At 33.3% G+C, this 14,312-nt stretch overlaps 1 protein-coding gene across 1 annotated transcript; it reads left to right on the plus strand.

The window, feature by feature from the left end:
- The first annotated feature begins 556 nt into the window (after positions 1-556).
- LOC134678815 (uncharacterized) lies at positions 557-14,285 on the plus strand. Its single transcript, XM_063537519.1, has 8 exons — positions 557-621; positions 718-793; positions 2,877-3,027; positions 3,802-3,947; positions 8,118-8,178; positions 8,255-8,357; positions 9,907-10,002; positions 14,144-14,285. The coding sequence occupies exons 2-8, from the start codon at positions 718-720 to the stop codon at positions 14,273-14,275; spliced, it is 765 nt and encodes a 254-aa protein (XP_063393589.1). The 5' UTR covers positions 557-621; the 3' UTR covers positions 14,276-14,285.
- The last annotated feature ends 27 nt before the right edge of the window (positions 14,286-14,312 follow it).

Below are 14,312 nucleotides of genomic sequence, written 5' to 3' on the forward strand. Positions count from 1 at the left end.
TTAACAAGCTGCATGAAAAGAACTTTCCAAAAACACACAAGTCAAATTTTATTAAGAGGGGCTACAGTCTGTAGGTACAGTTGTTTGAAGGGTCCTGGAGTCGCCGGTTTTGGAAATTCATTTTCAGTTTTGTCATAAATAATAAAGTACAGTTGTACATTATTTTTAAAGTTTATATTCAGTATTTAGTATATTTATTGCATCATCATGTTGTTTTTACAAAGTGTTCAGGTATTTCATTTCTGGATCCTACATGAACCCTGTTAGGGCATAGCAATCTTATAACTATATCTTATAATACATTGATTGAAAATATACACCTACATACCTAGTCTTTTAGTCCTATTGACTTCGAGTTTTAGCCGTGGGACCAAAGATAATATAATCACTACAGCAAAAAATGCCTATTTGAAAATTTACCCTAAAGATAAAACACGAATGAAAAGAATATTGAAATATATAATACAAAACAAAGCGTACAATGCTTTGTTATCGCATTGGATTAATCTTCCCACAAGAGTTCTCGATTACTAATCGAGCACTCGGATTTATCAAATACATGTCCACTACCTTTGCGGCGACACCTGTGATTGATTGATCATTATAATTTGTAATTTAAAGGTGAAATTAATATTATTAATGCTACAAAACTGTGACGGTTTGTTTATATCACTTTTTTATTTCCTACAATGTGCTTTATATTTTGGACTTTTTTAGATGAAATATATGAGTTTAATTTTGTTGACGACATTAATAGGCGTTTCAACTACATCCTTGGTGGAAGATTTTGCGGGTAAGTAATCTTGATTCTAAGTAAGTATGGACACATATTTACGCGGCCGCAATTTGGTTTGGTTAATTGAACCGTTTTGAAGTAATGGTCATGTACCTACATAAAATTTTGGAAGTATAATAATTACAATTATAAAACCTATTTCGAACAAAAAAAGTACCTACAACAAAAATTTAAATTAAATATTTTTTTAATATTAAATGAGCAATTCTCGTAGGTACATATGTTTATAGAAATATATATTTATTTATTTATATATATTAAGAAAAATAGTAATATCCGCGTTTTTTTAAAGTCCTATCTTCTAGGACGTTTTAAAAACCCTTTTTAAACAAGTAACAAATTATAACCCAATTTAAAATAAATGAAATGCCATAGAAACAAAGCACATTTCTGGCACTGCATGCGCTACTAAACCCCCATCATGCACATCGCACGTAGCGAATAAGTACTTACATAACTTGTATTTCTATTGACGCAACAATAATAAATACAGGGTGTACCTAATCGTCAAGTGTAGCCAGGCATTCCGTAATAAAAGCAGAAATATACCAAACGTTTACTTCAAACCCTCCCATATATTCAGTACGATGACTCACCTCTCAAAGAAAGTCGGTGTGGTAAGAAATAAAAGTGCTTCGGATTCATTATTTGCGATAATAAACTGTAATAAAATAATAAAATTACCGTTTATGAAATAATAAATCTAACATTTATTTTCACGTGCGAGTAGTTCGAAAAATGGAATCTTGAGCGTCGCGAGGGTGTCAAAACACGAGGGTTAAAAAAAGTTGCCCCGAGAGAAATACAAAAATTTTCACGAAACCAACCCGAAGCAAATATTAAATGTAAAATATCAAACAAAAACAAGCCAAATCAAATCCAAATGAATGTTATTAAATATTTATCATCCAAAATCATCATTTAAAAGTCAATTCTACCAGCAAACAAGAAAACAACTCTAAATTTGCATTTGATTACTTTGCCTCACATGTGAATAAAATGCAACATTGCTATCAGTTTTTGAAGTGCAAAGTAAGCCTTTCCGTGCCGATGTGGTAAAAAAAAATTCTCCACACTTGAAACAAAATCAAATATTTTTAAATACACGGAAAACATCCATGACTCAGGGTTCGTGCTCATCACACAAATAAATGCCCTTACCAGGATATGAACCCGGGACCATCGGCAGTGTCACTATGTGAATAAAATGCAACTTTGTTATTATTTTTTTAAGTGCAAATTGAAACCGAACTGGTGTGGTGATAAAATTGTTTTCACCACACCAACTGAGAAAGCTTTACTTTGCACTTTAAAAACTGATAGCAAAGTTGCGTTTTATTCACATGTGAGGCAAAGTAATCAAATGCAAATTTTGAGTTGTTTTCTTATGTTTGCTGGTAGAATTGACTTTTAAATGATGATTTTGGATGATAAATATTTGATAACATTCATTTGGGTTTGATTTGGTTTGATTTTGTTTGATATTTTACATTTAATATTTGTTTCGGGTTGGTGTGGTGAAAAAATTTGTGTTTCACTCGGGGGCAAATTTTGTTTAACCCTCGTGCTTTGAAACCCTCGCAACGCTCAAAATTACATTTTTCGAAACACTCGCTACGCTCGTGGTCCAATTTTGGAATCTTTCGCTTGCTCAAGTATCAATATTAGCACGAGCGGCTAAACAACAACTTTGCCCCCTTGTAAAACAAATAACTGTTTATGGTAGTAAGCTCGTAAGTTTCCTTTTCCATGCTTAGAATCACCCAATTATATGTATACTTACCGATATGACGAATTCTTAGTTTACTTTAGATATCTATAGATTTACCGATAGTACTGTTTGCCTATAATTATTATCTAATGATACGGTATATGATTATTTTTGTTTCAATTTTAATTAAAAAATGCGAGCATTAGATTACGTATTGTTATTAAAATGCTAAATGCTGATGTTTGTATGGTCATAAACGAATCTATAAGATGTGGTCGCCTGGATTACAATTTTCGAATTTTAATGTTCACAGAAGCCACTAGCCTCCCCACATGTACCTCTTGTATACTCATATGCGTGTCTTTACAGGTATAAGGAACAGCTTGCTCGAGCAGCAGGTTCTAGAATTACTGGAAACATTTAGGGAGACAATGTTAACCGGCTCTAGTGACATTCCGATATTAGACCCACTGCAAGTAGAAAATTTACACATAGATGAAAATTTAATTGACTTGCCAGGGTAAGTATACCTACTTGTATAATAAACATAGTCACCAACAAACTGCAAGCCTATTATGGATAGCTTTATCCACATTTATCCACGTGATAAAACAACTGTCACTTTTTAACTCTGCGGGATTGAAAGAGACGGACACCGTTTTATCACGCTGTCACGTAGACAAATACGACCATCATATCCGTACTGGTCTTCAAAGTGTTAATGTGTACCTGTACGATGACGTAGGTTCTCCTGTTTTAGGGTTCCGTAGGTAAGTACCCAAAGGGTAAAATACGGGACTCTATTTCTAAGACTTTGCTGTACGTCTGTCTGTCCGTTTGTCCATCTGTCCGTCTGTCTGTCACCTTGCTGTACCTCATGCAACGTGATAGCTAGGCAGTTGAAATTTTCACAGATAATGTATTTCTGTTGCCACTATAACAACAAATTTTAAAAACAGAATAAAATAAATATTTAAGTGGGGCTCTGATACAACAAACGTGTTTATTTGCCGTTTTTGCGTAATGGTACGGAACCTTTCGTTCGCGAGTATGACTTGCACTTGACTGGTTTTATTAAATTCGGGATATGAATCAGATTTCTTTCATTTCTGGCGTTTCTAAACTTTCTAATGCCATCCATCAATCCTGTTTCCAAAATCCGTGAATTATCGTAATTTGTTTAGAAGTTACGGAAGGCCTCCTAAGATCAGTATCGTATAGGTAACTGCCCTCACTAATCCATTAAAATATATTGTATTGCATTATACATTCTAAACTCTACATTTCTTTTCAGGGCACACTTAACGGTTAAGGATTTTGTACTGCATTACCTTAGTACTTTTGTCGTGGATCATTTAAGAATTTCAATAAGCGGTCTAATTCCATTGCGATATTCAGTGCAGTTTGAAGGACACATTCCGATTATAATCGCCGACATTGGTAATTCACTATTTTCACTAATCGTGTAATTTATGTTGTGGGACGAAAACGAGGGCATTACTCCTGGGGCCTATTTCATAGCAAATATTTGGTGTTAACTGTAAACAGCCTTGTATAAAAAATAGTTAATCGGTTGAATAATACGTTGGAGACTAATATTTAGGGTACAGTCAGCATCAAAGTAGTAATATATATATATATCGTTAGTTATTCTACAATAAATATGGTGCTACTTTACCGCACTAGTGCGATAATTAGCACACTATGTAACTATGTCGAAAATTTAAAGGGCCATATGGCCTGCAAAATATTGTTGTTGTAAAGATGTAAAGTGTTATTTTAAACGTCATTATTCTATGACATTATGACTTTTTGACGTATAAAAAATAACACTTGCTCTGCGTGTGCTATCAAAATCGTTGCAAACATCTCTTGGTGAAGTTTAATTTACCTATCGTTAAATATTTGCACCTTAAAAAACTTATAACAATCGTTATTATTTTAAGTCGGTTATAAAGGTGGTTATGTCTTAATGATGTCTTGTGAAGAAATAATTACATAGCTATTAATATACCGAGTTATCGATACAGTCATATGAACATTTTGGCAAGCCTAGCTAGCGTAAAGTAGGGTAGGTAACAGTTTGTTTTTACACTAAATATTCTTAATTATTTTTTTTAAATAAAAATCATTATTGAAAAATATGATAAAATATTAGCACACAACGGATTAAAATTTATAATTTACTGTTTATAAACCGGCTTCTTACATTTTTTATGCAGTTTTTTTTTCAAATATATCGTTAAGAAAATTTCACTCGGGATGTTACCGACGCGCGAGTATTGTGTTACCACAATACTTGCTTTTAGCGTATTCTATTTATTTATAATATATTTTTATCATTCTCAATAACAAGACACTATTTTTTGACATGTTTATTTACTATCGCTACCATGACAACGTCAAATATATTCTAACATATAAGTAAGGTGTGTAAAAAGGTATGTAGCAGGTCTTGAAAAGTATAGTCCGCAACACGGAATATCATAATCACTCTACAAAACACTATCTTCACTGCGTTACTTCATTAATAATATTCTTCCCGATTTTTCAATTTAAAAGTTACGATGATACGGTTTTTGCTATCCGCGGCCGTTGTGAAACTCAAAAATGGTCACGTTTTCTCATTTGTAATCTGCTTCTTTAGCACTCATGGGATGTTCATAATACGTGATGGCTTCCCTTTCGCACGCTTCAGCTGTATTTAAGCGTTAGCGAAAATGACAGATCTGTGGTATTAGAACGAATTATAGAGGGTATGTGTAGATAAAAATATAGATTTTTATAAATAGATTTTGCAAAAAAAGATGTAATATCCAATTTGCCCCACCATACTAGAGGAGTTGTATGAAAACTTGTAGGTGAGGGTCAAAATAATTCCCACAAAGACGGGGTTTGATTTTTTTAGTTCTTTATGTGTATCTTTATGACATACTAAAAATATATCAAAATATATGCATGCAAAACGCATTTATTGACATTTGAAATTTGAAAAATCATAAAAAATATTAAAAATCGTGTGTGGTATCAAATGACAGGAAATTACACGCTAAAAAAGATTGTGAGGTTGATATTACAAAATGAAAAAAAAAAACAAAGTGGTGGCTTAAAAACTGATTTTTTTTTTCAATGTTAAACTTATTTCTACACTGAAAAATAAACTAAACTATTATAGTTTTACAGATCAAAATACATTGTGTAAAAGAAAAGAATATTTAATTCATGAATACTTATTTTAAATTATATTTGAAAAATATAGGCTCTATGTTAATTTTAAAAGTTTTATCAATAAACTGAACTTCAAAGGAGGTGCTTGGCAGAATATTAAAAACAAAAAACGATTGTAGACTGGTCATATTTTTGTAAAAATCGATTTCGACTGGCAAATCATATTACTTTTTGGAAACCGGGTTTTTTTACCCTAATTAGACCCCGCTGAATCCGAATTTGCTCGATCGAATTCTTGGCCGGAAGTGAGATATTTGATATTAAAGGTCCCTTTTTCTAGTATGTCGTAAATAACTCTTAAACGGTAGCGAATAGCAAAAATGTTCTTATACATGAGTAATCTGCATAAAATTGCCCAGAAGAAAGATTCAGTACAATTTTTCGCTAGGATCAATATTCAAAGAGATATTAACGCGGGAAAGTTAATTATAATCACTTCTAAGGTCCCTTTTTTAGTTTTTCGTGAATAACTCGTAAACGGTGGCCAATATAAAAAAAATGTTGTTAAATGTTAATAATCTACACAAAATCCTCTATAAAAAGATTCAGTACTCTTTTTGCAGGGATAATTACTTAAAAAGAGAATAAAGAGGGAAAGTTAATTATAATAAATTCTAAGGTTCCTTGTTTTTATTTTTTCGTTAATAATTTGAAAAGTATGACTCATAGCAAAAAAAAAACTTATACATAAATAAAAACGTAAAATTTCCTACAAGAAACATGTAGAACACTTTTCGCTAGGATCAATATTTGAAACGATATTAAAGGAAGAAAGTTCATAACAATCAATTCACAGGTCACTTTATTTTAGTTTTTCGTAAATAATTTGTAAAGTATGACCTATTTTTTTGCTATGGGCCACAGTTTACAAGTTATTTACGAAAAACTAAAAATGGACTTTAAAATTTATTATAATTAACTTACCCGCTGCTTTATTTTTTTAAATATTGATCCTAGCGAAAAGTGTTCTGAATGTTTCTTGTAGGAAATTTTATATTTAATATTCATGTAGAAGCTTTTTTTTGCTATGAGTCATACTTTTCAAATTATTGACGAAAAAGTATAAATAAGGAACCTTTGAATTTATTATAATTAACTTTCCCTCTTTATTATCTTTTTAAGTAATTATCCCTGCGAAAAGTGTACTGAATCTTTTTTATAGAGGATTTTGTGTAGATTATTAACATTTAACTACATTTTTTTTATATTCGCCACCGTTTACGAGTTATTTACGAAAAACTAAAAGAGGGATCTTAGAAGTGATTATAATTAACTTTCCCGCGTTAATATCTCTTTGAATATTGATCCTAGCGAAAAATTGTACTGAATCTTTCTTCTGGGCAATTTTATGCAGATTACTCATGTATAAGAAGATTTTTGCTATGCGCCACCGTTTAAGAGTTATTTACGACATACTAATATCAAATATCTCACTTCCGGCCAAGAATTCGATCGAGCAAATTCGGATTCAGCGGGGTCTAATTAGGGTAAAAAACCCGGTTTCCAAAAAGTAATATGATTTGCCAGTCGAAATCGATTTTTACAAAAATATGACCAGTCTACAATCGTTTTTTGTTTTTTATATTCTGCCAAGCACCTCCTTTGAAGTGCGTTCAGTTTATTGATAAAACTTTTAAAATTAATATAGAGCCTATATTTTTCATATTAGGTATATTAATATAATTTAAAATAAGTATTCATGGATTAAATATTCTTTTCCTTTACACAATGTATTTTGATGTGTAAAACTATAATAGTTTAGTTTAGTTTTCAGTGTAGAAAATAATTTTCAACATTGAAAAAAAATTCAGTTTTTAAGCCACCACTTTGTTTTTTATTTTTAATTTGTAAAATCAACCTCACAATCTTTTTTAGCGTGTAATTTCCTGTCATTTGATACCACACACGATTTTTAATATTTTTTTTGATTTTTCAAATTTCAAATGTCAATAAATGCGTTTTGCATGCATACATTTTGATATATTTTTAGTATGTCATAAAGATACACACAAAGAACTAAAAACATCAAACCCCGTCTTTGTGGGAATTATTTTGACCCCAAAGGCTATATCCTCTCTACTACCAATGCATTGTGCATTGATAAGACGCCCTAAAATTGTAGCACTGTTAAAGTCGGACGAAGAAAAGTCTGCAGCGGATTTGATAGGCCACGCAGTTTAAGCGTTATTTATACGTCATAATTTCATAGAAGTTTGACGTTTAAAATAACACGTGCACTGCTTGGCCTATCAAATCCGCTGCAGACTTTTCTTGGACTGACTCCTATTATGTTTTGCACAGTTTTTATCATTTTTATACGCGTATTATTTTTCGGTTACCTTATTATTGTAAGCATAATCAATTGCAAATGGTAATTTTCAGATGAGTACGATCTTTATATTACAGCGATGGATTATGAAATATTTGGTAAAGGAGACGGCAAGTAAGTTGTCTGATGTAAGATGTACGTAATTAAACATTAACTATAACGATTCCTTTCATTATATTTTAACTTTCAGAGTCGAGGTGATTGAACCGAAAGTTTCGGGTTCCTTTACGATTGCAGTTTTGAGCACGACGATAACAGATATGGTCGTTGACTTTGGCTTAAGCAAGTTTGAGGTAACGGCTCTAACGATTTCAATGAAATTTGCTATATTGTGGGGGTTTTGGGGGCGATAAATCGATCTAGCTAGGTGTTATCTCGGAAAAACGCACATTTTTGAGTTGTTGTAAGTATGTTTTCCGACCAAAGCTCGGTCTCCCAGATATTATACGTAAAAACAAAAACGCTCGATTTTCAAATTTAAGTGACAACCGATTTAAAGATACATCACCTCGACCGGTTGTCGCAGTAGTTTCAGAGCAAATTACATATGGCAGATGCACTGCACAGACAGACAAATATCCTACACACTACTTTTTTCGTTAGGGAAATACGGAACTGTAAAAATAATAAAATTGTTTGCTAAACTGTGAAATAGGTGTCCGTCCATAAAATGTGACGATTATATTGATAAAGTTATAAACTTTGATAGACAATGTTCGTAAAGCGTAAAATTAGTGGATGTTTGCGGCACACAATATTTACCTAATCGTATAACATTTATTTCATGCAGTATAGGTTCATTTTCTTTTTACTAGGTACTTATGTGGTACGGAACCATAAAAACGATATTTTATTAAAAAAAACCGTAACGTAACTCAAAATACTTAAAATTCTTAACACAACCTAAATGAATCAAACAAGATGTAACTCCTTTATCGTAATAATTTACGAGGGCTAGTCCGAAAGTTGTTAGCTGCTCCGGCTCTATTCGTGCGATTTGAATAATATTTATATTTACCATTGTGAGGGATCTTTCAGTACTTTTTGAGGCGGTGTAAAATCAAATTTAATAAAACGCTTTTTTTATATTTGAATGTGACGTGTGTGCTATCAAATTCATTTTATAGATAGTATTTGTTTAAAAAAGGTAATTTTTTTTAGATGTTGCTTATTGCGAATTTGGATCGTCATTCTACGTCTAAAATGTTTTGATTGAATAAAAAAGACTTAATAGGTGTCGTCAATAAGTCATTACATTAAAAGTTGAAATTTCGGAGAGATTAAAACAAAATAGGAGCCCCGCTTGCGGGGGTCCGTCTAGTTAAGTTGTGAAGGAAATGTTTTTATGGAAAGAAACAGTGCGGTGTTTTTCATAATTTTGATGTGCAGCACCACGCGTGGTAAATTAAAGAACTAATTCGACCAAAATGCCGCGATTGCAGCGGCAAATAACAAACTGCGCTGTTAATGTCGTAATCGTACTTTACATAATGCCGGACTGTTAATCGACATTTTTCAAACGGCGTTGTCATTTTACAAACGTGAAGCCGTTTGTAAAAGGCGGATTCTTACAATTCGCCTGCGACATATACATATATATATATGTCGCAGGCAAATTGTAAGAATCCGACGCCGTTATGTATACAGGCATATCGATTGTATATGGAATATAGCAGAAGGGACCGAATAATGAATCCAGGGTAAATTTTTAGTCCGATAGGTAGGTACCTAAATATTTACGTCGCACATGAGTTGAGTCTTCAGCAGCTAACAACTTTTGGACCTGCCCTCGTAAATGATTACTATTACTTAATTGAAATAAATGGTATCAATTGGTTTCAGCCTCAACTGACTGGACTATTCCACCACGAAGGCGCTAACAACTTCGCTAACGCTTTTCTCGCCAACTTGGTTCCGGAAATTATTGTCTTCTACAAAGTAAGTAAACGAGGCATTCATTATTAAACTACAAATAGGGACACAAAACTGAGAGGGTTAGAAGAAACAAAAGCTTCGGACTTATTTCCATTCGCATTTTTTTGTGCGTGGAGCATCTGTAGGTACACCAAGATTTATGTTTTCTGCCGGATGGCTCCATATTTTGAGTTAACAACCCGATTCAAATATTAAAACTAGTTTCAACGGGTTACGCAAGTATTACAAAGTCGAAAAAACGCTAGACTGTGGACTTGTCGAATACACATGTCATGCGCTCGACCAATAAAGGCGCATCAGTCGGTGCTCCGTGAAGAAGATCCTCGAAAATTAGATCGAAACTCGTCAAGAGTTTTTTGACTTAATACCTAATACATGAGTAACCGTTGAAAATTATTTAATGTGTTCGAGTCTCACGGGAGTTTTAAGGTGGTTCGCCTAGGTTACTCAAAACTTAACTCTCGCTAGATGGCACCACTTTTGCAAAATTTCAGATTTTATTTTTTTGTGAAATGGTCTTGGTATTTGTATACTTAAAAGTATGTTTCGCGCACTCTTTAAGTAAATATTGAACTATTAAAATAAACATTGAATACTTCATTGTGCAAAAACCACCTTTTTAATTCGACGGAGTGTTGCTGTCACGCTTTTTCCTACTATTACTCACACATGCAAACAGTGTTTCCGTGATCCTTGTAGTAGACAATTTCACACAACGTAAGTATGTTGCAATAGCGTAACGGTATGTTCGTGGAAATACGTGCAAGAGGATTGGGGTTCAAGACTGGTGCGAGTAGGTAATTTCTTTTTGTTTCTCCTTTGTGTTATCTTACCTTTAAACGAGCAATTATTAGATATATAATTATTTATATATTTGGATGGTATCAGAAACGGCTCTAACGATTTCGATGAAATTTGCTATAAGGGGTTTGATCTCTTAGCTAGGTCTATGAGAAAACGCGCATTTTTGAGTTTTTATGTTTTGTAAGCTTTGGTCGGTCTCCCAGATATTCAATCTCCGCTTGGCAACTAATCCCAGAATTGGCATGCGCACTAGTTTTTACGAAAGCGACTGCCCTGACCTTCCAACCCAGAGAGTAAACTTATTTGGATTAGTCCGGTTTCCTCACATTGTTTTCTTTCACCGAAAAATAGGCATCGGTGTATAAATAGGTATCAAATGCTATTTCGTACAAAAGTTCGAAAAATCATTGGTACGAGCCGGGGTTAGAACCCGCGACCTCCGAATTGCTTTCCGCTAGGCCAGCAGCGCTTCCCCCACATACTCAGTGTTATCAGGTTTTTTAAAAATCAAAAACGATTACTTATGAAAGCAGAAGAATATAAATGATCGTATTAGATTTATAATTGTTACATATTTGCCGTAACTTATTTTTAAAATGTGTTTTTCAATTAAAAGACACGTCGATTAGATTGTTTACCTTATTTCTAATGCTAAAAAAAACAAACTATAGTAATACAGTGCCAACCACTTAAATAGCCTCACCTATATATTGTGAGTATTATAATTATACGTGATAATTTTTATCAATATATCTTAAATTTGAATTGTACGCCCTGACGTTTATCGAGCGACACATTCACAAGTCCGAACTTGTCTGCGCGCGAAACGTCGTGGACGCAAGAGCTAATACGGGTCGTCCACATGAATAGCCTCAGTGTAACATAATTGTCCAAACCGTGCATTTATGTTTCGCTTTCAAATTTATTTTATTATGATTAGATAATACAGAAGGCATTCTATTAAGTACCTGCAGTAACGCGATAAACACAATGTTTTTGTGACTATAGGACGTGGCAAAAACTTACAAGTTTAGAAATTGAAAAGGTTAATTTTTATTTAACTTATAAATTATCCCATCGTGAGATAGCTAAAAAAATAGGTCGCAGCCCTAAAGTAATTAATAATTATGTTAAAAATAAGGAAAATTACGGCCACCAGTATAAAGGACGCATAAAATTTGCCACTATGGATCGTGAACGTCGACTTATTTTACGCTCTGCTTCAAATTCCACCAAGACCGCCAGGCAGATAGCTAGTGAAATAAATACTAGAATATCTCTCTCTACAGTTCCACGAATTATTAGAACATCATCCCACCTCAAACGAAAAAAATCATGAGTAAACCTCCTTTGCGCGAACAACATGTGGCGGATCGACTGTCTTTTGCCAAAAAATACATATGCTGGAAAACCGAGTGGCGAAATGTGATTTTTAGTGATGAGAAAAAGTTTAATCTAGATGGTCCAGATGGATTTAAATATTATTTTCATGACCTAAGGAAAGATCCGAAAGTACTATCACGTCATCACTCAACTCTCGGATCGGTGATGGTTTGGGGAGCAATTTCTTACTATGGTACTGTTGATTTAATTATGGTAGATGGAAGACTAAATGCTGAAAAGTATTTAAATTTATTAAAAGAAACAAAAAGTAAGATCAGAAAAGTAATAAGTAGAAAAAAAAATTTTTTTCAGCATGATAATGCTCCCATACACACGTCAGCCATAGTTACAAAGTCGTTTGAAGAAAACCAGATTGAAGTTCTAGATTGGCCATCCTTGTCTCCTGATCTGAACATCATGGAGAATGCCTGGGGTTGGCTGTCTCGGCAAGTTTATTACAACGGAAGACAGTTTAGTAATAAAGAAGAACTGATTCAAGATATTTACACTTTTTGGGATTCTGTGGACGTTAATTACATACATTCTTTATATGAATCACTACCTAATCACATTTTCGAATTAATAAGGTCTAATGGAAGGTATACAAAATAATAAACGAAAGAGTTTTAATAACTAAAAAGTATCCTTTAGCATGTGAGGCTATTCAAGTGGAAGGGCCAATTATTTGTTTGACGTTATTTCTTAAAACTTTGATTAGATAACAATAAATATTTTATTTACTATTACAAGGCTTCTTGTTTTATTTCATATTTAATGTTTAATGTATATCTCCTTTTTATATTACTATGAGAAATATTAATTTTGGTGAGTGAGGCTATTCAAGTGGCTGGCACTGTAATTGTGTTTTTCATTCATAGACAAAATCCATTATTTTTAACCACAGGAAATTTTATACACTTCTTTTTAGGGTTCCGTACCCAAAGGGTAAAACGGGACCCTATTACTAAGACTTCGCTGTCCGTCCGTCCGTCCGTCCGTCTGTGACCAGGCTGTATCTCACGAACCGTAATAGCTAGACATTTGAAATTTTCACAGATGATGTATTTCTGTTGCCGCTATAACAACAAATACTAAAAACAGAATAAAATAAAGATTTGAATGGGGCTCCCATACAACAAACGTGATTTTTGACCAAAGTTAAGCAACGTCGGGAGTGGTCAGTACTTGGATGGGTGACCGTTTTTTATTGCTTTTCTTTGTTTTTTTTTTGCATTATGGCACGGAACCCTTCGTGCGCGAGTCCGACTCGCACTTGCCCGGTTTTTATTGCAGTGAGGATGTCCTGATTGTAAAAATCAGAGAGATTAGGTAGAGTATAATTTCTAATTATCTTTGTAAAAATAAAAGAATACGTGTAGCCCATACTTAATAATCGATTTATGATAATAAGAAAAATTAAATAAAAATAAAAAACAATACGAAATTTAGGTGTAACAAAAATACAAAAAGCATACAATGACTGGGGATCGAACCGGGAATCTTCCGTTTGCAAGCAAAAAAGCGACTGTTTGCATAACAAGCCATGATAGTTCTTAGCTAAGCTGACGAACTTCTCGCTTAGGTCAATTAACTACCTGTCAAATATCAGTGTCAACAAAATTGCACTAAACATGACGGCACTCCAAATTCGAGCCGCGGTCAGCCCGGCAACGTCGGAAATGGTATGGCAACGTCGCAAATGTATCTGTACACGACATTTGTGACACACACATACGTAAAATTGATGAAAAGTTAACTATGATTTTTGCATGATTTCTGTATGAAACATTGTTTTCCTGTTAATTTCGCGCAAACGAATATTCGAAAGAAGATAAATGCGCAAATATTTGTGTACTAATAGTGTGTAGTTACTTAATGAGCTTTGATTGAATTTTGTATGAAAAGCGAACCACCTTAAGGTTAAGGATTCTAATATTGACTAATTTGTTTATTACAGGATGAAATTAGAGACTTCATAAGTCCTCTAATACAAGACATTGCAAATCAAATGCTGGAAAACGTAAGCATAGGAGATCTATTTCCGCAATTCCAAAACATTAAGAAGGAGAATGCAGACAGAAGATTGTAAAACTCTTCTTGGTGATCAAGTACGCCTTAGTAAATGT

The sequence above is a fragment of the Cydia fagiglandana genome, chromosome Z (genome assembly GCF_963556715.1).
Source record: "Cydia fagiglandana chromosome Z, ilCydFagi1.1, whole genome shotgun sequence".
In the NCBI taxonomy this organism is placed as follows: Eukaryota; Metazoa; Arthropoda; class Insecta; order Lepidoptera; family Tortricidae; genus Cydia; species Cydia fagiglandana.

What these genes read in the sequence shown, in the direction of transcription:
- LOC134678815 (XM_063537519.1), top strand. Translation starts at nt 718, where the DNA reads ATGAAATATATGAGTTTAATTTTGTTGACGACATTAATAGGCGTTTCA. An exon ending in AATTTAATTGACTTGCCAGG is followed by an intron (nt 3,028 to 3,801) that starts GTAAGTATACCT and finishes ATTTCTTTTCAG; the next exon opens with GGCACACTTAACGGTTAAGG. An exon ending in AAATTATTGTCTTCTACAAA is followed by an intron (nt 10,003 to 14,143) that starts GTAAGTAAACGA and finishes TGTTTATTACAG; the next exon opens with GATGAAATTAGAGACTTCAT.